The sequence below is a fragment of the Pseudonaja textilis genome, chromosome 1 (genome assembly GCF_049901715.1).
Source record: "Pseudonaja textilis isolate UNSWEBS1 chromosome 1, rPseTex1.2, whole genome shotgun sequence".
Lineage (NCBI taxonomy): Eukaryota > Metazoa > Chordata > Lepidosauria > Squamata > Elapidae > Pseudonaja > Pseudonaja textilis.
The window spans coordinates 164,792,777-164,815,995 of NC_141990.1; the positions used below are offsets into that span (position 1 = coordinate 164,792,777).

Below are 23,219 nucleotides of genomic sequence, written 5' to 3' on the forward strand. Positions count from 1 at the left end.
TCCATGCCATACCCTCCAATGTTAATGAGGTACATACTTCAGATAGCGCAAGACTGGGATGCTCAGGGCCCTCCACATGCCTTGCGGTAGCTGGGGTCATAAAGGGAATGGAGTGGTTCTAGCAGGAGATGGATGGGAAGGAAAAGGCACTACTACAGGATTAGCAGGAGGACTGGACGGAAGGCACAAGGAAAATCAGCATAGTTAAGAATGTATCCAGTACTAGCCCTGAATAACCAGCACTGTACTGGTAGAATAGGTGAAGATGGAGGGTATGCCATGTAGTTACTGTACTCAATGGAAACATGTACTTGAAATCATCAATATTGTACTAGTTGACTTGAGTTACTATCTCCTTATATCAGGGTAATGTCCTGAGTCTGATCCAGATTGAGTTTAACACAATATTCAGACTCACTTGTATGATTGTTCATATAATGTTCAGATTCTTCTTTTGAATAAGGATTAAAGTTGCACGGGGATAGAGGAAGGATTTCAATGCATGTCCTGTATCTAAGATTTTAACATAGAATTTATGCCAAGTATAATTTCAGGCCATGACCAAAGCCTTCTCGAAACAAAAACAAATGGTGAAACGGTTACTCAAAGCAATTGAAACTTATACTGTGACCTAACTGCTTGCTGTAAGTATAGGATTTTTTTTCAGGAATTTGATAGTGACAAATTATATAATTTGTTACAGATTTCTTAAGTTTTTGGCTTGAACATGTAGAAGGAGAATTCAAAAAGTTGTAAAGGCAGCATAAAGGGTTCTGATTTTTTTTTTTTACATGAATCACATGCATATGACATATGATAAAAATGGGCACCACTTCAGTTACATGATCATCTTGGCACAACTACACGATCCTGGGCACTTTTTGACACCTCCCCCACCCGAGACCTCAGCTACACAAACATCTTGTTCTGGTCAATTTTAAATGCTGGATTAATTATTAATATTTGTTTGGAGGTGCTCATTTGTATTGAAGCACTAATTTCTTCCACAACTGCTAAATTGCACAAGATGCTCTCCCATCAGTGCGGAGAGAAGCAGTCGCTGCCCTGGAGAGCAGAGATGGAGGGGACCAGGGTGGGCCCTGAAAGTCTGTTTAGTTAAACCTCGCTGTGTGGTGGAAGCCACGTGCGCATGCGCAGAAGCCGGGCACACGCACGCTCACATTTTCAGTGAACTGGTGGTGAAATTATTTGAAACCCACCACTGGCCCAACCCCCTAACAATTCTGGGCAAAGAATAACAATAAGTAACAATATAAGAAGAAATGAAACAATACAATAATAAACAAGAATAGGGATAAAAGATGGCCAGGTAGACAGGAGAAATAACAAGCCCACACAAAGAGGTCTTTAATCACACTCTCTAAAGGCCTGGACAAAGAATCAGGTCTTCAAAACACTAACAGGGATATGGGCAATCATATTTGAAGGAGAATCTTATTTCAGTGGGCAGATAAGTTGTGATAACTTTCAAGCTATTTACAGTAGATAGATATGTGCTTATGAGCATCTCCTTTTGCAGATCTCAAAATGGGTGGGTTTGGAAAGGCTGACCTGATTTATTTAGAAGCTTGGACGAATTAAGGCTGAAAATGGGAAACAACACTTGTACCTTTTAACATCATTTCATCCCTAAGACTCCCCAACTTGGATCTTGGGACATTCCGTTCTTGAATTTAATTACTGACATGTGCCACAAATCTCAGTATGGTCCTTCAGCTGATGAAAGTTGTATACTCTTGACCCAGAGTATAATAAAGCTCCTGGTGTACCAGACCAAAAGTCAGTATAATTCAACATCTTGTTTTTATTGTTTGTTTGACTTCAGCTGAGTTTCCTAAATTTCCTGCATTCTACGATCCTCCAGACTGTAATCAAAATCATTTCAAAAGATAAATGAAAATGCCAAGTAGTTAAACCAGCATGGTATATAGGGAACTTATTCTAATTTATTAGCTTTCATTTTAACCTTATAAAAACTCAATTATTTTTCTCCATTGAGTTCCTATTTAATTGGCATTTTTGTTACATTAAGTATTCTAGCTTCTTTCATTTTTTTTCAATTGAAGAGGTATCACACCTGTGAAGGATTTATCAATTGTTGAATTGTCTTTCAAGTCAGCTGTAATTATAGCAGCTTTATGTATGTCAAGGGCATACCAGGTCAAACTGAGGCTCCTTAATGCAATCTAGAAACATCCATGTTAAAGAGACAGAAGGATCTGAACATCGTACAAAGACATCCCAAACTTTCTTTAAACTATGAATGTTACAAATGGCAAAACAATTTTGTTGAGTTAATAGTTAATGTTCTTTTGCATTAGTTTTACAAGGTGAGGCTGAATAATGTCTCCATGGTCCCACACTTCTTTCCAATTCCTCTGCTAGGTATATGCAGGCGTGTGCAGTATCCACCACCCCACTCTTCAACTTGCAGCCCTCAACTCTCAGCGCAACATGCCGAAGTGGATTTTCAGAGTGGTGCGTGGAAAGTAGCCAAAACCAGTCATTGGACTATGGGTTTCTTTTTCATTCTCTCCCCATGCACCACTTTGAAAATGTACTTCATTATGTCTAATGTTATTCAAGGATGTTTTCTAGCAGTGCTGAACAGGGAGTTTGTAGAAGGGAGCTTGGCAATTGGGAAGGAGTTTGCCATTTTATTTACTCACCAGATTGACACAGACATTGATCAGTGACCTAAGATGAGGCAGGAAGGATATGATTGGCTGCCTCTGAAGTGTCAAACAAACCCCTTCAATCAAATTGCTGGCAGGCTCCCATTCAACCTGTCTCCTAGAATACAACAGTAAGCGGCTTTAAATGGTTAACTCACAAAAAGGCGACTTGAGAAATAGGAACACCAAGGAAAATTCAAGATAAAGATCTCAGATGGCAATAACCTGTACCTCAGTGTGATCATTTTACCTGCTATTCTGAAGGATAATGGAATAAAAAAAAAACATTGTAGAAAAAAGTGACCCTGTAACAGCAAAACATAAATGAGTGAGGGAAAAATGAGCATGGGCGTATTACACTCCTTACTTTTATAAAGATGTAACCTTGCAAATGAAGCAAATTTCTAATGTCTAGGAGATAGGTGTTTATAATCAGCCTTTCTGTACTGAGAAAAGCTCTGAATATTCTGAGAAATTCAGTTCAAGGTGTACAGGTTTTATTCTCTCAACAATATCACTGTTTATAATAAATAATTGAACTCCAGTGTTTGCTTAAATAAAGCTCTTTGAGACTCGAAACAGATTTTCTCATTTGTCCATACTGGGATATTTTTTGTTTTGTTGAATTACTTACATGCTACCAAAGACCCATGGGTTCAGTGGTTGCATGTCGTTGTGTAGCTGATCTTTCGCTTCCATCTCTTTGGGTCAGTTCTTCATAAAATACTGACAGACACCCTGGCTGAATGATCCATGATTTACTTCTGCTTTATTGAATTCAACTTTTTAAACATTAGCAGAAAATTTGCAGAGAAGTATTTGAAAATGAATTTAGAATAATTGGTCCAGCTCTTAAATGCTTTACTTCTATTTGATTTCTGGAAAAATAGATCTAAATTCTTTTCTCTTTGGGAAAAAAATGATGAATTTGGCTATCCAGAAAAAGATAACAGATATCCTTTGGAATTTTGAAATATTTATCTTAAAATTCAGCAAATTCTTTACCACTTGTACACATGTTGGGTACAGATATTCAACAGGCTAGATTAGACAAGAGTATGGGATTATCACTGGATGAAGAATCATAAAATGCATTCACCTTACAGGGTAGCTTTAAAATGGGAAGTAGACTGAGAACACTATAATTGTGATGCGAAATATTTTTCTTCAGGGATGATAATGTGGTAAACTGCATAGAACATTTCTGGGAACATTCTTAAATTTTAGAGATCAATGTAGTATTTGTGATATTCTACAAATAAACTAATACCCCACTATTTCATGAATGTCAAGACAATATTAGTGTTTCATATCCAGTGATATGAAGAGAAAACAGAATTACACTTGCTTTTATATTGCAATTCTAGCCCTTGTTTACCAGTAGTTGAATTCCTTCTCATATCAATGCTTAAAAAGAAGTCAGGAAATTTGAAGTACCAAAAATCTGTTTATTTCTTACAGAATTCATTCATGTAGCTACCATTCTGAGATCAAGCTGATCATAGGAAAAAGCCAAAGGTTTGCTAATAGACTTGGAAATATAGACAAATCTAAAATTCTCCAAGGAACTTTCATAGAGACAATAATGTGTTTCATAGAGACAACCATGAAAAGCAATAATGATAAGATATTGCAAACAAGATTATCCTGGGCAAAGCATAGGGAGCTCAGACTTCATACATATTCAGGTTTGTGTGGGCTGGAGAGAAGGAAGACTCAGCCCCTGCTGCTTATTTTTAAGCCATGTTTTGTGAAGCCAGGAATGATTACTTGCACCAAGCCAATATCTGTATATCTCAGTCCTTTCCTATGATAAAAAAAATCATTATAGTGAGCAGATTTGCTGAATTGGCAATTAGAAATTATGTTTGTCCTGTTAATGAGACAGCACTTTCTAAAAGTAGTGAGGAAATGAACAATTAAAAAATTTCAAGGGTTGGAAAATTGATTTAAAATTAGACAGACAGCAAGCAAGAATATACAACTATTTCTGTTGACAATTTATTTTGACCTATGAAAAGGTTTTCAGGAAATAAAATGAGAAAAAAGAGTGTTGTTTATTTTACTTAATATGCAAAGACCGAAGAATGCATTCTCTTAATTAAAATACCTAGAGAGTATCAAACAAGATTCTAAACCTTTAAAGTCTAAAAAATAGGTACTGATGCACATTTCTATGGGCCTAGTTCAATCTGATCAAATAAACTTCAAAGGCTACCTTAAATTTTACATAGCCTGTTCCAAGTTCTTTGTTATTCTAGTATGTATCTGTTGTATATTTTTGTAGGAGCTATCTAAAGAACTTGCTGGTATTTTTACAGAATCAAGTTATTAAACTGAGGTGAAAGTAAGCTAATATAGCTCAAATATGCTAGGAATTTGGATCACACAATTAACTACAAGGAAGGCTGTTGATTGTGCTGCTCATGGATACTGGCCTCAATTAAGCAAAATGGTATAAAAACATCTATTCAAAATGTCTTTTAGGAATTATTTTTGGAAGGAAAAGAATGTTCTTTGATTCATTTAAAGCTAGTTTAATGGAGACAGAAGTATACTACAGAAAACATCATTACAAATAACCATTTCCTAGCTGTCATCGTTACACATATATGTCTTTATAAAAAATGTTTCATGACATGAGATATAGAACTTACTGATGTATATTTTTAATTAAAATCACAGTGGATCATTTGATACAATTTTAGAATTTACCAAAGCAGAAAAGATATATCAGACTCTTGCAACCTTTTACAAAAGGTTGCATTTCTGCTGACATCGTTTCCGAATATGATCACAGGGCTATATGCCAATAGAAGAAATATACTTTTAAATATTTACTATAAGAATTCAGTGTAGCGAACATTATCAACAACAACAACAATAATAATACCTTATAATAATAGTAATAGTTATAATAGTAATAACAATAACATCCTTCCTTCATGGCTTGCAAATTCAGAAACTGATCCTATAGTTTTCTGACAAACACACTTACCTCAAAGTAGGCATCTTGTGAATTTTATTGAACATACGATCCAGTCTTTTCAAGATGAGGATAAGGGCAGGTCTCACTGCCTCAGCAGTCCAGTCAGTGATGGGCAGCATTTCCATGATGTACCGGCGGAGCCCTCGGCTCTCCATGGTTTGGGTATCATAAGGTGCCAGCTTCAAAAGGGAATGTGCAATCTCTGCCAATCTAAAACCATTGCTCATTAAGAGAAAAATCTGGATTTTGTCACTTTTGAGAAAGTGATGAAATATTGTTTAATGGAAAAACTCACTCTCAATAAATAAATGCTACATAGTCCCCAAAGATAACTGATCATCACACTGGTGATTCTCACTGTCTGATGCAGCCTTTTCATTCTGATGCACTCTAGAGACATGGCAACCTAAAGACTATGATAGCAAAATAATATAGGAATTTGATATCCAACATATCAGGAAGACACAATGGGCTAAGGACGTCTGACCTTAAATATTTAACATTATGAAATATTTTTCTGTATTAAACATTTTTCTGAAATGTAAAAATATTTATTTAAATAAGTCATGCATATATGTACCTATATAATATAATGGCTTAAATAAATAATAGTATTTCTTATATCCATACTGCATTCTTAATATTTTTGTTGCATAGTAGATTTATTAGATAGGGGAACCTTATTATTGGTAGCACTCCACTTACAACCACAAATGAGCCCAGAATTTCTAAGCAAGATAGTTGTTAAGTGAGTTTTGCCCCATTTTATGACCTTTTTTGCCACAGTTATTAAGTGAATCACTGCAGTTGTTAAATTAGTAACACAGTTGTTAAGTGAAACTGGCTTCTCCATTTACTTTGCTTGTCAGAAGGTGATTATATGATTCTGGCTGGGACAATGCAACTGTCATAAATGCATGTGGTTGCCAAGCATCCAAATTTTGACCACATGACCATGGGGATGCAGCAATGGTCATAAGTGGGAAAAACGTTCATAAATCACTTTTCCAATGTTGTTGTAAGTTCCAATAGTCACTAAGCGAATGGTTGGAAGTTGGACAACCTGTATTCATTTCTTAGTTTTATATATTATATGCAATACTATATAAAATTATTATCTAAAGGATGGGAAAAATACTAGAACAGTGTAATAGCACCAAATTTTAAAGCAGAATGTTAGTGTGTTGCCATAGTAGTGATCCCTACTTGCCTAGTTTTATCATATTGTGTTGTTTAATGATATACATGTGATTTAGTATTATTTTAAACATAATTAAATCTACCTGTCTATTTTTCAGACATTTCTGATATTTTGAATATTAGAAGACAAAATCAGTGTTATCCACTAATCCGTTAATAAAACAAAAGAATGTTTTCCCCTCAGGAAAACTGAATGAATCATGAAGTTAATTTTAATCAGAGCATATCTCTTGCAATATTTACTATTATCCAATTCAAGAAAGCTTATTCTAATAACAGAAATGCATATGCATTATAATTGCTATACAGTACAATCTTCTCAAGTATCAATGACCCTTGTTCCCAGGATCTTCAGTTCCCCTTTCTGGGAAGACAGAGGCAATGTCTCCTTTGGAATATGAAGAGGCAGTGGCAACTGTAGAGATAGATTCCCTGTAGACATTATTACCATAAGGAATAAGTTTTGGCTTTCTCTTTATCCTCATATATTTTTTGCCCTTTTGGCCATGGCACGATTTGCTAATCTCATCTCCCTGGCTGGAATCAAGAGTAGAAGGAAGAAGAGGATAAAGGGAAGGAGTAAAATATAGCAATGGGGAAGAACCTAAATTTCAGGCCTAACAATAGTTACTTCTCTTTATTTTCGAAATGTGTTTGGTCCAGAGGTGGTATTCAGCAGGTTCTGACCAGTTCTGGAGAACCGGTAGCCGAAATTTTGAGCAGAGAACTGGAAAATACCACATCGACTGGAGATTTTACAGTATCCTTCCCCAGCCATGCCCACAAAGCCACGCCCACAGAACCAGTAGTAAAAAATGTGAATCCCACCACTGGTTTGGTCCCTTATTGTATGTATTGTTGGACAGGAATTTGCTTAGCAGATTGAAAAAAAATATATTTGGGATTGCTCCCTCTTGTCTAAAAGAGAGGGAGAAAATTCTCATTTCGTTCAACTTCTATACTAGAGACTTAAACCCAAATAAAAGAATTCCTAAAAAAAAGACTCACCCAAATGTTAAGAAAGCGATTACATCGAGAAAGATTACAGACCTAAAGGTGAAATAAACTGTCAAGGGAAGACTGTGAAGCTTTAAAATAGAGAAGGACTAGACTGGAACTGTTAGTAGTGTGAAAAGTGATTTAATTTATGGATAATATTGCTTGATTATTGGAAGAGTTTGTACAAAGAAAGAGGAACTTTGCTTTTTATCCCCCTCCCCCCAGTTTTGCTTTGTTTAAAACTGAATTTTAGAGTCGGGGTGCCATTTACTGATCAAATATTATATTGATATTATTGGATAATACAAAAAAACCAAAGAGGAGAAAGAAGAAAATAGAGAAAGGCAAACCCGGAAGGCCTTTTTATGTTGGTTTCATATCTACTGGAGTTTTGGCTGCTTGGAAGTATTAGTGAACCGTTTGAAGACAACTAAAAAGAAACATCTCTGAATGTCTGAAACTGAATATTTGACTTTGTGGACTAAAGACACTTGGGGAAATTTGGTGGGCCAATCTGGATTATTAAGATAATCTGACAGCACATTCTATGAGGCAAAAGAAGAAAGAAGAAAAATTGAATAAGACTTAAAAATTTGGAAAACTTAGAGGGTGCAAATTTAGGGGATTTTGAGGAACAGTTCCATGACTGTGTAAATGTTATTAATACTGGTGTTTTTGATGTTTCTGGACAATTGGGATATTGAAATTTTGGTGGAATATTGAGCAGTGATCAATGTAGTATATCAGCACAAAATGTCTCAGCAGGGGAAAACAAATGCAGTCTATAAAGAAATATTATTGATGTTTCAATGTATTAAGGAAGATATAACAAGGAATCAGGGAGAAGATGGAATTGATGCAAGATACTGTAAGATTAGGAAAACCCCCACAAATGACAATAGTATTCCTCTAATTCTATAGTGTATCCAAAATTCTGTGCCCATGCAATCATTGTACTTTTGACTATTTCCTCTTCCATTTTGAAGTCTAATAAATATTTATATATTTTAGTTATAAGTTTTTGTTCCAGTCCCATTAATATTTTATCTAATTGGTTCTGCCCTTTGTCAAATCCAAAATCTTTTGAGTCTTTTTTATATTTATTTTGAATTTGCAAATATGGCCACCAATCGATTATAATTCCATTTTCCTTCAGTTCTTGGTTTGATTTTAATTTCCCTTGACTATCTAATAATTCTTCATAGCTTACCATTTTCCATAGGTCTAATCTATTTGGATGTATTATGGCTTCCATGGTTGACAGCCATTGTGGGATTTCCATATAGTGTTTACCTTTGATTTTTTCCCAAATTGTAATCAATGAGTCTCTTATTAGGTGTTGATTGAAATAGGTATGTATATTACTTTTGTTTTCCCACAAAAATGCATGCCAACCTATCAAGAGGACATGTCCTTCTAATGTTAAGATTCTCTTGTCTCGTAATTTAACCCAATCCTTAATCCAACTCAACACCGCTGCCTGGTAATAAAGCTCCCATTCTGGTAGTCCAAGACCGCCTCTGCTCCTATTATCTTGTAATCGTTTCATTTTAATACGTGGCCACTTGCCCAACTAGACAAACTTGGATGTCATTTTATTTAGTTCTGTAGAAAAAGATTTCTCTAATTTAATTGGAATCATTTGGAATAGATGTATTAGTTTTGGTAAAGTATTCATTTTCAACGCTGCTATTCTTCCTAATATAGACAGTTTCAATTTGGCCCATAATTCCAATTCTTTTCTGATTTGCTTAATCACTTTAACATAATTGTCCTCTTTTAATGATGAACATCTGGGTGATATCCAAATTCCCATTATGTTTTCTAATTCTACTTTCTGTTTTGTTGTACAGTTTTTGACTATCATCTTAGTTATATTTTTATTTATTTTAAATCCTGCCACTTCCCCAAATTTTTCTATTTGTTGCAACAATATTGGTCCCAAATTCATTGGATCTTCCACTATAAATACCAAATCATCGGCAAATGCTTGAACTTTATATTCCTCATTTCTAATTTTAATTCTATGAATCTCTGGGTTTTGCCTGGTTGCTAGCCACACTTCTAAAGACAAGATAAATAACAGAGGTGATAATGGACACCCTTGTCTCACTCCTTTTGCAATTTCAAAATCTTCAGTGCGATCTCCATTTAATAATACTTTTTGATTTGAGTATATTTCTTGTAAAGTTTTTTCTATATTAGTGCCACAGTTCAGCTTTTAAATTTGATAGCATGAATTTCCAATTGAAATTATCGAATGCTTCTTGTGCATCTAAAAAAATTAAAGCTGCCTGTTTTTCTGGGTGAGCTTCATAGTATTCAATCAAATTTAGTACTGTCCTAATATTGTTTTTAATTTGTCTATTTGGCAGGAAACCATTCTGGTCTGTATGTATAAGTTCACTCAAAATTGGTTTCATTCTTTCTGCTAATATTGTGGCCTCCTGGCTTTTTAAAGGATGCTGTAAATAAGATCTGTCACTAAGGCTCCACTCAGAGATGGAACTGATTGAAAATGCATAAACTGAAGATGGATTGAATCAAGGAAAGAAATAATCCCTTTTATTTTTAATCAGCACAAGAATTCTGAAACTGATAGCCTCAATTTTCCCAGAAGGCAGAATCAAGACTGATGGATCTTATTTTCTACAACTATGAAGGAAAGGGAAAGGATCATCACGGCTGAAATGAAAACCATATTCTTCAACAATCACCTCTATATCTAAATATATTTCTGCAAAAAAATATCTATATCTTAGAGTGGCAGGTTATATATTCCTGACAATCTTCCAAAAATCTGTCTTCAGGGATAAGAAAAGTCATAAACAGTGGAACCTCAAGTCGCAAACACTTCTGTTTGCGACCAAATCAGCTTCGACCAAAAAACTCCACCCAATTTTTGAATCAAGTCACAATTCAAAAATCAGGAGGCAAACAAACCTGGCCGCAGCAGATTCCCTTTCTGCACTGATTTCCCCTTCCATGCATGTGCAATCCGCGCAAACTTTTGTCCACACATGCGCCGTCGGTCATGCTTCTGATCACGACCAAATTGGGTTATGACCATAGTCCTGGAATGGATTACAGTCGCAACCTGAGGTTTCACTGAATATAAATGCCAACCAGGCTGATAATGCAATAATAAAAAATACATGCTGAATGGTTTCTGAAAATATACTTAGCTGAGTTTTACACACAGAAATGACAATATTTGTGATTATACATTTCAACTAATGGATGACACTGCAGATGTTTACACCTGAACAGCTTTTCCATTGTTGTGAATTTATTGTTAAGGGTTTAGATCAAATTTTCTTTTCCCCTTTTATGATATTACCTGAAATAATTTGGAAAAGAAAAAAATCTTATTCTACTTACAATTGAAAGAAACTTAAAATTCTGTTTTGTATATTACAGTGCATACTTGCCATACACACTTATTGCTAATGGACAGTCAAATATTTACAGACATTCAGAAATAATACCTCATATGAGACTTAACATCCAGCAGCTCTAAAGAAGTCACCCTGGGCTCTCCAGCCAGGTTCTGTAAAATCTTCAGTCGGGGGCCACAGTGTTTGTAGAACTCAGTGCATATATTCAATAGGGACTCACGAGGTCGTCGAAACTCTTCTCTAGCAATACGTTCATCTAGCTCCTCCCGCTGGATACCTTGGCCTTCCTCTAGCAAATGAAGGTTTTCTCTAAATATAACAAACAGGGGAAATGCAGAATATGTAAATCAAGAGACAAGAATGGGCTGATATGTGATATCGTTGACACGAATCCTGCCTGCGGATGGAATGTACCTTTGCAGGAAAGGCACCCTTTGCAGGAAAATAATTGCTCGATATTTCTCATGAGAGAAGCAGCCAGAAAAGGCACTTAAGGGACTTTTGGCTGTTTTCTCCTGACATGGAATCTCTGGTATAAAGTCATTCAAAACATAGCCCAGTTTGGAACAGAGAGTAGAAAGATTGTGTTAAAGGAATGTCTTACAAATTCTAAAGAAAGAGGCTGGTGGCAATATTACAGTACCTGATAAAATGCAGTTTGGCCCCTTGCTCTGGATACCTAGAATTTAAAAGACAAAAACAAGGACAGAGGAATTCAAACATCATAAGGCAAGGTACACTTTGATCTAGATCAAATACAATACATGCAGTAGCAATGGAAGAATGAGGGGATGCTTTCCTCTTCATGTCCACTCTCCTGATAACACCTGTTCTGTATATAAAGCAACTTCATCTTGCATAAGAGTCATATTTGGATGTGGTGCTGTATGTGCAGCAGAGGTGGCATTCAGCAGGTTCTGACCAGTTCTGGAGAACCGGTAGTGGAAATTTTGAGTAGTTTGGAGAACTGGCAAATACCACCTCTGACTGGAGATTTTACAGTATCCTTCCCCTGGCATGGCCACCAAGCCACCCACACAGAACCATTAGTAAAAAAAAACTGAATCCCACTACTGATGTGCATGAAAGCCAGTGAACCAACCCCAGGCTAGATTGGTGTTTTGCACATTTCTTTGAGATAGCAATAGCTCTGTTTAAACCTACATATTTTGGACTTAATACACACACAGCTCTATTTAGTATTATATTCACGGGTGGGATTCTGCCTAGTTGGACTGGTTCTATAGAACCAGTTGTTATGATTCTGTGCAGTTTGGAGAACTGGCAAATCATGCCACTGGCTGGTCTCTCCCCCCCACCTTTCCCACTCACTTCTTATCTGGCATGCACGCCTTCAAACTTGCCTGTATTTGGTAAGTTGCTAATTTCCCTTTTTTTCCCTCTGACCATCAGCTGTTCTGCTGTGCCGGAAGATTTAGATTAGCTAGAAAGCAGGAAATCGTTGGATTTCTTGCTTTCTAGCTAATCTAAAAGCAGAGCTGAACCTTCCTTAGGACTGAAGCTTCTATTTTTCAGTGCAGACTCAGGTAGCAGATTACAGAAAGATAGATCTCTGGTGTGTTGTGAGTTAGTTTTGTGAGTTTGCTTGCTAGCAAATTTTATGAATTTGCTTGCAAGAAAATTTTATGTGACAGACTTAGGTAGCAGATTGCAGAAAGATAGATCTCTGAGTGAATCTATGATTCTGTGAGCAACTCAATCTGCCTGCCTCTTTGCCTGATTTGGGGTAAAAGTTGCTCTTTTTTAATAAAAAATTCAATATTTACATACATATTTATAATATTTGCATACAAGCCACGCCTAGCCAGACACATGACCACCAAGCCATGCCCAGTCAGCAAGCCATGCCCAGCCAGTCACATGACCACCAAGCCACACCCACAAATTAGGTCACACCCACAGAACTGATTGCTAAGAAATTTGAATCCCACCCCTGATTATATTTGCCAATGTTTAGCTGTGAATATGGACGTATCTAGTGAGCACAGAGGAAAACAGTATCTTGGTCTGTTCACCAGAAGAAAAGAGCTTTGCTCTTTAATGGGGAAACATGTCTATACAAACAGTAGCATGTCACTGAAGCACACATACTTGGAAGAAAGTCCAAATAAAATTTCAGCAAAAGAAAAGGTGTGAGGGCTTTTCTCCAGGTATTACATTTAAGGTTACTATGCAGTAATCATTAAATTGATTGCCTCATATGCATAAATATTTATTAGCTACCAGGATAGGAATATGTTATTTAAAAGTCTAGACAAAATCATAAAGAAGTCTAGCAGTGGTTTTCCAACCATTGTAATTAACAACAGTATTTAAGTTCATGAGTGTTATCCAATTATGATATATTGTTTAAACTAATGTAAATTTCCATATATTTTCCAATGGGCAGATGGAAAAGAAGATGATTTTCACATATTTCTTCCTGAGCAACTCCATCATCTGTTTCAGCTTAGAGCAAAAGCTTAAGGTAGATTAATAAAAAAGAATGTTTCCCATATTTTACAAGATCAAACAACTTCCTCACCATGGAGAACTGCCCTATGTACAATTATTGACATGCTAGGGCAGACTTGGGGGGATGACCTGAAGTTTGGTATTGCCAGAATCCTACCCACTCTGTGAGAGAAGCCCTATGTCTCAAACACATCACAAGGTCAATTGAAAAGCTCCTACTGTAGAATTACTCAGAATTAGAGGAGTGAAGGCAAGATAAAATGGTTCCATCTTCATCCTGGACAGTGGAAGTGGACAGGAAGATGTAGAGAAAATGTATGCGTATTCTGCCATCACATTTAAAATTATTCAGAAGTTCCCCTACTTCTATCTTCTGCCCCAGCTTAGTATGCCATGAAGTGCATTGAGAAGGACTCAGACCATTTCTTTAGGCAGCTGCAGGTTACAACCTCAGTCCAGTTTCAGACTAACTTCATTTGTGAGTGAGCTAGGGATCAATATAACACGGTATTCACGAGTGCAGATACAGTCTAGATATGAGAAAGATGTCAAATCACAGGGTTTTTTTACAAAGAATTAACAGAGTTAGATAAAATGCTAACAGGAAAAAGAAGAAAGGCTAATAAAGAAACTGTATAGTTATTTACTAGGCATAAAATTGGAAGAGGAACAAGTAAAGAAGACAATGATAGCACGGGCGAAAATTTTTGGCTACATGATAGAATTAGATAAGTGGCAGAAACTGTGGGACAGGAATTATAGATTAATGATGTCAATGGCATATAAAGAGAATGTGTATAAGATGTTTTACAGATGGCATTTTGCACCAATGAGGTTGGCAAAGATGTTTAGAGACAAATCAGCTAAATGTTGGAAATGTCACTAGATACTTCGATCCAGCTATCATATGTGGTGGACGCATGGTAAAGCGAAGAAATATTGGATGAAAATAAAGACATGGTTGGAAGAGATGATAAAACAATGTACTGAGTTAAAACCAGAAATATTTCTGTTAGGGATTTTACCAGACATGCATAATAAAGAGGATGCATATTTAATTATGCATGTGCTAACTGCATCTAGAATTGTATTTGCACAACATTGGAAAGGTGAGGAGATCCCCACAGATGAGGAGGTAATTAGGAAAATATTAGACTATGCAGAGATGAACAGATTAACACCAGCAATCAAGGAGAAAGAGCAAATTGATAACAGATAACAGATAATCAGAGTTGGAAGGGACCTTGTAGGTCATCTAGTCCAACCCCCCACCCCAGCAGGAGACCCTACACCATTTCTGACAAATGGCAGTCCAATCTCTTCTTGAAAGTCTCAACTGATGGAGCTCCCACAACTTCCGAGGACAAGCTGTTCCATTGGTTGATTGTTCTCACTGTCAGACAGTTTCTCCTTGTTTCCAGGTTAAATCTCTCCTTGTTCAGTTTCCATCCATTATTCCTTGTCTGGCCTATAGGAGCTTTAGAAAATAGCTTGACCCCTTCCTCCCTGTGGCAGCCCCTCAAATATTGGAAGACCATTATCATGTCCCCCTGGTCCTTCTCTTCACTAGACTAGCCATCCCAGTTCCTGCAACTGTTCGTTGTATGTTTTAGCCTCCAGTCCCCTAATCATCCTGGTTGCTCTTCTCGGTACTTTTTCTAGAATCTCAACATCTTTTTTATAATGTGGTAAACAAAACTGAATGCAGTACTCTAGGTGTGGTCTTACTAAGGCTTTATAGAGTGGTATTAGTACTTCCCTTTATCTTGACTGTATCCCTCTGTTAATACAATTTAGGATTACATTATCTTTTTTGGCTGCTGCTGCACACTGCTGGCTCATATTTAGCTGGTTGTCCACTAAGACTCCAAGATCCCTCTCACAGTTACTGCTATTGAGCCTGGTTTCACCCAGTCTATATCTGTACTTTTGGGGGTTTTTTTTGCCTAAGTGTAGGACTTTACTTTTCTCTACGCTGAATTTCATTTTGTTAGATATGGCCCAGTGTTCTAATCTGTCAAGATCCATCTGGATCTTGAGCCTATCTTCTTGGGTGTTAGCTATTCCTGCCAGCTTAGTATCATCTGCAAATTTGGTAAGTTCCCCTTCTATTCCGTCATCTAAGTCGTTAATGAAGATATTGAAGAGTACTGGGCCTAAGACGGAACCTTGTGGCACCCAGCAGCTTACTTCCCTCCATGTAGACTTAGACCCATTAAGGACTACTCGTTGAGTACGGTTTGCCAGCCAGTTGCGAGTCCATCTAGTAGTGGTGCTATCTATTCCACTTTGAATACTATATGATATGGGAAACATTTTATTAATGGTTAGAAAATAAAAAAGGAATTTGGAAATGAAGAAGAATAAAGGAGAATAGAAAATAAGATAAGCTAGAAATAGCCATAATATAATTGTTAATATACCTATGACAAGAATAATGGGATGTAATGTTAATACGGTACTATCATGAGAAGATTTGTATATTGTTTAGCTGTTTGATGTATCTCAATTCTAAGTTTAGAGAAATATGAATGCGAAGAAGTTGTAAATGGTGAAAAATGTAGCATAAAGGAGTTTGTGCCCGGATGACACACTGATTTAAAAAAATGGAATGTATGTATTTTTGAAACTGAAAAATAAAAAACTTATTATAAAAAAAGACTAACTTCATTTGTCATATTGCATAGTAATCTGATTCTTCTCACCCCAGGGCAGTGAGTTTACTAAACTCTGGATATAAGCATATTTTCATGGGGAGATTATATTTATAGGAATTGCACTTCAGGTTACTAAATGATAGAAATAAATTTTGACATATGGCTGTCATTTCTATCATGTGTCCTGTGTTAAATTCTTGTGAGTTTTGAGCTGGCTTCTGCTAAAAACAAAACCAATAATCATTGCTGGTTTGATCTAATAAGGTAAGTCTTACATTCTATCCCTATCTGTCCCAACATTCATTTTCTTTTGCAGTATTGTACAATATATAGACTATGGAAAAGCATTAGTATTACTAAGGTTTCAACAATAAGTTGTAGGGCAGCCTCTGTTAAATACCTGGTATTTGTTCCAGCTGACATAGTATGGTTAGCAGTAGTGGTTCCTTTATGGCCTTGATCACAGCGACTCATCTGAGGTGCAGTCATTGGCCTGTTAATGGCAGTAGTAGTAGCAGTACGGTAATTAGTAGAAGTAGCAGTAATAGAAGAATCTTAGTACTGGAAAAGCTATTTGGGTCTCTTCTGCTTAAATTAAAATTAAAGCTTCAACTTGTTGAGCCTCAACTTAACACATCCAGCAAAGAGGAGTTCACCACTTTACTCATCAACTGACCTCACTGCCAGATGATTCTTAGAGCTGGGAAATTATTCTAAGCTTCAACTGGAATTAGCCAACCTATTTCTTAAATCTATTATTCAATGTCCTGCCTTCAGAAACAACAGAAACTTTGACTTTTCAAATATAATCTTTTTTCAGGTATTTGAAGAGCACAGCCACGTCCTTACTCTCAATATTCTCAAGATGAACAGTCTCAGTTCCTTCAATCTCTCTTCATAGGCCTTAAGTATTAATTATCTCATTCCTTTTATGTAAGGACTCCAGAATCAATAAAGAACTCATGATACTGTCGAACCATATAAATAAAACAATAAAGTAGAACTGTTATTTCTTTTGATGTGGAAATTTTGTTTTTATTGATGCATCATCATTAGTCTTTTTGTGTTATAGTAGTCTTTTTGGCTGATCTTGAAAAATCTAAGAGGGACAGACTTGGAAACTGTGGAGATACAGGACATTGTTTGAATTAAATAAGTAAACAAACAAATGAATAATCATGCCACAAATAGGAAATTCCAAAATGAAAATCTCATACATGTCTCAAGAGTCAAGCTCAACCTAGGAAATTGTTTATGTGCATTTATCTTTATTAAATGTCATTGCATTACCTTCCGAAAAAGGAGGAAAATAAATTCTGGATGGCAGATGTTGAATCTGCATTTGTTAATCTGTGATTAAAATTCATCAGATAGATTCTACTTTGACACTCTCCCTCGCTCCCAGTCTAATTTTCAGTGAAATAGATTTAGTGAGCTTTTAATTTTGAAACAGATAAATGCAACCTTCTATATTTTATAATGCAGATGTGAATATTGCCCATTTTAATTCTTGTTGTTGTACATATATACATGCATTATACAAACATATAACAGCATTCAATTGTTTTCACCATCGACAGGAACATAAAATTCTCATCTTCCCCCCCCCCCCCTTGGATCCTGCAAGGTCATGGTAAGTAGGTGGTGTAGCTCACCGAGTAAGAACTTCCACACTGTACAAAAGTGCTTGCAAGGATGTCGCCAGAGCAGCTGTAGCAGCAATCTCTTCTCGAGCAGCCGTCACAGTTTCCACTTGGGAGGTTTGCCTCTTAAGTTTCTGCAAGTAACAGGGCACTAGAGCTTCAAGGACCATCAGCATCTGAAGACTGAAACAATGTACATCATGTAACTATCAATGCTATCAATGTGAGATTATATCCAGAAATACAATACCCCTCCAATCAGGAAAAACCCAGTTTTGTCTGCAGGAAAAGGGACTGTGCACAATACTTGGTGACTAGTTCTTGTGAATATTAGGACAGCATCAAAGCCAGAACAATTTTGGACCTGCAAAAAAAAAAATCTTAGTTTTTTGGTTAACAATAACAATTTCTTCCAAAAAATGTAATAAAACAAAACAGGAAATAACTGAAAAAAATGTTAAAGGGCAAGACAGTTTGAGAAGGCAAAAAGAGGGAGATGTTTGCTTCCAATGTGGGTGTGGTTGAAGCAACCAGCAATAAGTGATTTTTCTTTGTCAGTCAGAGAAGCCAAGCATCATCTAACTAGGTTCTATGGCTAAGCCTGAGAAAGGATAAGCACTGAGGAGACAATGACCATAGGTAGAAGTTGAAAGGCCAGATAGAATAAACTTTGCACCTGGAAACAGTAATGACATTCTTCTAATCATTAGACATAGAGAAAAACTTCATGAATTTCATGAAAGAATAAATAAAAGAAAAATCTTTGAATAACAGATTGTTTTCATACTTGTTTGAAAATGTAATTGGCAATTAACCAAGAAATAGTTGTTACCTTCTGAAAGACTCAGGTGCATATGCCACAACTGTTACACATAACTTGATGGCTTCACTGATTGAAAATGTCAGGTCCTCATTGCCGTAACAGAAATCTGAAATAGTTACAAAATAGAACATAACAGAGTATCAACAATATGGAAATATTGTGTCATGAGAGATAAAATCAATAAACATCTATGTTTTTTGCATTAGGCAACTAATTCGTGTTCAATCTCTATCTCTACATTTGTACAATGCCTATACATTGTATCAAAATAGAATGGATCATTAGTGATATTTCATAAATTCTATTAAGATTCATTTTACTTTAGAGTTTAAGACTGCATTTTGCATAGACATTCATCTAAAAAAAAGTTAACAGTGCTTCTAAATAAATATGGATGGGATTACCTAATCAGACTGGTCCTATTACCATTTATCTGGCACTTAACCCCACTGAAGACTGTGGTTTGAAGAAACATGTTTGAGCCAGTAGTGTGTAGCAGCAGCCAAAAAAGATAATGTAATCCTTAATTGTATTAACAGAGGGATACAATGGAGATCAAGTGAGGTATTAATAACACTCAATAAAGCCTTAGTAAGACCACACCTAGAGTACTGCATTCAGTTTTGGTTACCACACTATAAAAAAGATGTTAAGACTAGAAAAAGTACAGAGAAGAACAACCAGGATGATTAGGGGACTGGAGGCTAAAACATACAATGAACAGTTGCAGGAACTGGGGTTGGCTAGTCTAGTAAAGCAGAGGAGACATGATAGCGGTCTTCCAATATTTGAGGGGCTGCCACAGGGAGGAAGGGGTCAAGCTATTTTCTAAAGCACTTGTAGGCCAGACAAGGAATAATGGATGGAAACTGAACTAGGAGAGATTTAACCTGGAAATTAGGAGAAACTTTCTGACAGTGAGAACAATCAACCAGTGGAACAGCTTGCCCTCAGAAGTTGTGGGAGCACCAGACTTCCGGTTTGAAGGGCTTTGGCGACAGACATAAATCTGCAATCGTGTACAGTTTCTTTCTGGGCTCACCTCTGGAGCTCCCCGGGCCAGCTGGTTTCGGGGCTAAGCTACCCCGTAGAGGTGGTGAAGAGGGGGGAGACTGCCAGCAGGGTCGAGGAGAGCCGCATCTCTCCTCCTCAGCTGGCCATTACTCCCTTTCCTGAAGGCGGTTGCAGCAGTGGTCAGAAATGGCCACCACAAAGGAGAACTCAACCGGAAAAGAATGTGCAGGAGGAAGATAAGAAGTGAAAGTTTGGTTGACCGGGTTAAATTGTAAAAGCAACAACCAAGGTACCCTGGAATTTAAAATTACAAAAAATAACATTGCTCCCAAAGAATAGTCGGAAGCAGCAAAGGAAAGTGAAAAGGGAAAGGTTTGGCTTTTTTTTTCTTCTCTCTCCTTCCCTATACTGACAACTAAGAGACTTAAATAAGAAATCGGAAAAATCTGCTTTGACATCAATAGGCAATTAAGTTGAAAATAAAACAAAATGCCAAAAGGATAATAAAGATTTCTGGACATTAAAAACTTTCTTTTTCATAAGCAGGAAGGGAGAGAAAAAGAATAAGGGCAGGATCTGGAAGAGGGAGGAGACTGCCTGGAATTAAAAAGAATCTAAAGTAAAACTTCAACAAGACTTCTAAAAGATACATTTTAAATGAAACTTTGCAACTAAATAGTAACCCCAGGAAGAGAAAGTGGGGAAAAAAAGAGCAAAAAAGAAACAGCTTGAGTGTATTTGGATTATTTAGTGATCTTTGGATTTTTGGTTATTATATTTGAATGACTAAAATCAATTGGGTGGTTATTTAAAAATTTATACAATGGCACCACTTCTGGATGAATTGAAAATGGAACTTAAAAAGTACAAAGAAGATGCACAAGAAGGGAAGGGTTCTTTTGGCTTCGTCTTTCAATTCTTAGAAATGGAGATTTGGAACTATGAGAAACAACAAGAAAAGACTGCAAAACAAGAAGACTGGGACAAAGAAGAAGCCATCTTTAATAAACAAGTAATTCTACGTGGGGAAGAAAAAGGAAAGGGGGGAAAGAGAATGGAGAATTTAAGACTTAAAAAAACAACCAAAGAAAAGAAAAATAACTCGAAAAATAAGTATAATACTGGAAAGCAACAAAAAAGGGGAATACAGAAGAAAGAAATAGAGGTAGAGAGACAAGGGGGTAAAAAGGGTAGAGAGAAGAAGAGAGGGAAGAAGGAAAGGAAAAGAAGTTACAAAGGACCTGAGCAAGATATAGAGAAACAGGACCTATTTAGAGATAATGGGTGAAAATCTAACTGAAAAAGGGATTCTGTAAAGGTACATAAGATTGTATTGTTATATTAGTAATAGAAATAACTTTAGAAAATTGGAAACAACGTATGATTAAAATGAGGGATAAAATAGTGTAATTTAGTGAAATATTTGTGAATAAAATAAGTGAAATAAAATAAATGAGAAAATTGAATTAGGAAGGAACGGGAACATTTTAATTAGTTAATGTTTTATAAAATATAAGCGAAGAGGGGGGGAATTAACTATGGAAAGCTTATAATTGTTCCCATAGAAGTATGATATTTAATTGAAAAGTAATGTTAAAGATGTTAAGACTTTAATGAATATTAATATTAATGATAGAATTGAATTGGAATGGAATGTTTTAATTATATACATTTATTAAAAAAATTCTTTTTTTAAGAATACAATGTGTATTTTAAGAATGTACCAAGCAGAATCTGAATGGAAGTTATGTATTATATTGAATGTTACAATTTTAGGGAAAAGATACAAAGGCGTCATACTCCAATCAGTAACTACAGGAGAAATTTTTTTTAATGAGAAAAGATAATAGATAATTGAATCAGGACAGACAAAAAATATAAATACAATGATTTGAATTGAGATGAGATAATTAAAATAAAATTGAGAAAATTAAAAGAGGGGAGAAGCTATGCAGAAAATGTAAAATAGTAATAAGATATGGAATAGAATATAAAAATGAGCTTGAACCTGAATTTGTGTCTTTATGAAGAAATGTAACCTGGGATTATGCTGCTTTCAAAAAAGATGTTTTATTTGTATTTTTTTTTCTCTTTGTGAAAACTCAAATAAAATTTACAAAAAAAAAAGAAGTTGTGGGAGCGCCATCACTTGAGACTTTCAAGAAGAGATTGGACTGCCATTTGTCAGAAATGGTGTAGGGTCTCCCGCTTGGGCAGGGGGGTTGGACTAGATGACCTACAAGGTCCCTTCCAACTCTGATTATGTGACTCCACAGTAAAATTAACTAGGAAAATTCATTAAAACATAGTGAGAGTTACTTCCAAGAAAACTTTTAACATTAGAAAATATAGAGAGAAAACAAGATACAATACAAGAATATAAAGTAAAAAAATACAAAGGCCAAGAATATAGATAGAAATAATGATATAATACAATTGTAAGCCAGTTTGGACCTCTTTAGAATTTTGTTTCTTTAAAACTAAAATACAGGTAGCTCTCAGCTTATGACCACAATTGATCCCAGAATTTCTGTTGCTAAGTGAGACATTGGCCAAAGTTGTTAAGTGAATTACTGCAGTTGTTAAGTTAGTGACATAGCTATTAAGCGAATCTGGCTTGCCCATTGACTTTGTATATCAGAAGGTCACAAAACAGTGATCACATGACTTTGGGACACTGCCAACTCTCAGAAATATGAGCCAGCTGTCAAGTGTCTGAATTTTGATCACGTGAACATGGGGATGCTGCAATGGTTGCAAGTGTGGAAAAACGGTTATAAATCATTTTTTTTCAATGCTATTGTAACTTTGATCACTAAATAACTTTTGTAAGTTATGGACTACCTGTAAAAGGTGTTTCTTTGTGGAGGAAAATCATAGGGTTTAAATCAACGACTGGCTTCTCATTTATTGAATAGGGGCAGACAAGAAGATCCTGCATAGTGTAAGTAACATAGTATGAACAGAGGTGGGATTCAAATTTTGTAACAACCTGTTCTCTGGGTGTGGCCTGGTGGGTGTGGCTTGGTGGTCACATGACTGGGTAGGTCAAAAGAGAGAAACTCACTTTAACAATGCTCTTGGAGCAGGCGGTTGGCTAGATGTCCCTTCCAGCCCTCGATTGCTGTGCTGTTTTGCCTCCCTGGAGCCTCCTGGGAGCAAAAATGGGGCATGGTGGGGGGTGCCACGCCCACCATGCCCAGTGATGGAATTCAATTTTTTTTTACTACCGGTTTTGTGGGCGTGGCTTGGTGGGTGTGGTAGGGAAACGATACTGTAAAATCTCCAGTCAGAGGGGTATTTGCCAGTTCTCCAAACTACTCAA

The 23,219-nt window shown here is 36.2% G+C and overlaps 1 protein-coding gene across 3 annotated transcripts in view; it reads right to left on the bottom strand.

The window, feature by feature from the left end:
- The window catches only part of UNC80 (unc-80 subunit of NALCN channel complex), a 185,781-nt gene that overhangs the window by 40,719 nt on the left and 121,843 nt on the right, over positions 1-23,219 (bottom strand). For all 3 annotated transcript variants that reach the window (XM_087941122.1, XM_087941060.1, XM_087941004.1), the window contains 7 exons: positions 18,890-18,986; positions 18,070-18,240; positions 16,815-16,907; positions 11,926-11,961; positions 11,373-11,591; positions 5,695-5,895; positions 2,691-2,814 (listed from right to left, as the gene is read on the bottom strand). In XM_087941122.1, the coding sequence (XP_087797248.1) occupies positions 2,691-2,814; positions 5,695-5,895; positions 11,373-11,591; positions 11,926-11,961; positions 16,815-16,907; positions 18,070-18,240; positions 18,890-18,986 (941 nt within the window). The remainder of the gene's footprint in view (positions 1-2,690; positions 2,815-5,694; positions 5,896-11,372; positions 11,592-11,925; positions 11,962-16,814; positions 16,908-18,069; positions 18,241-18,889; positions 18,987-23,219) is intronic.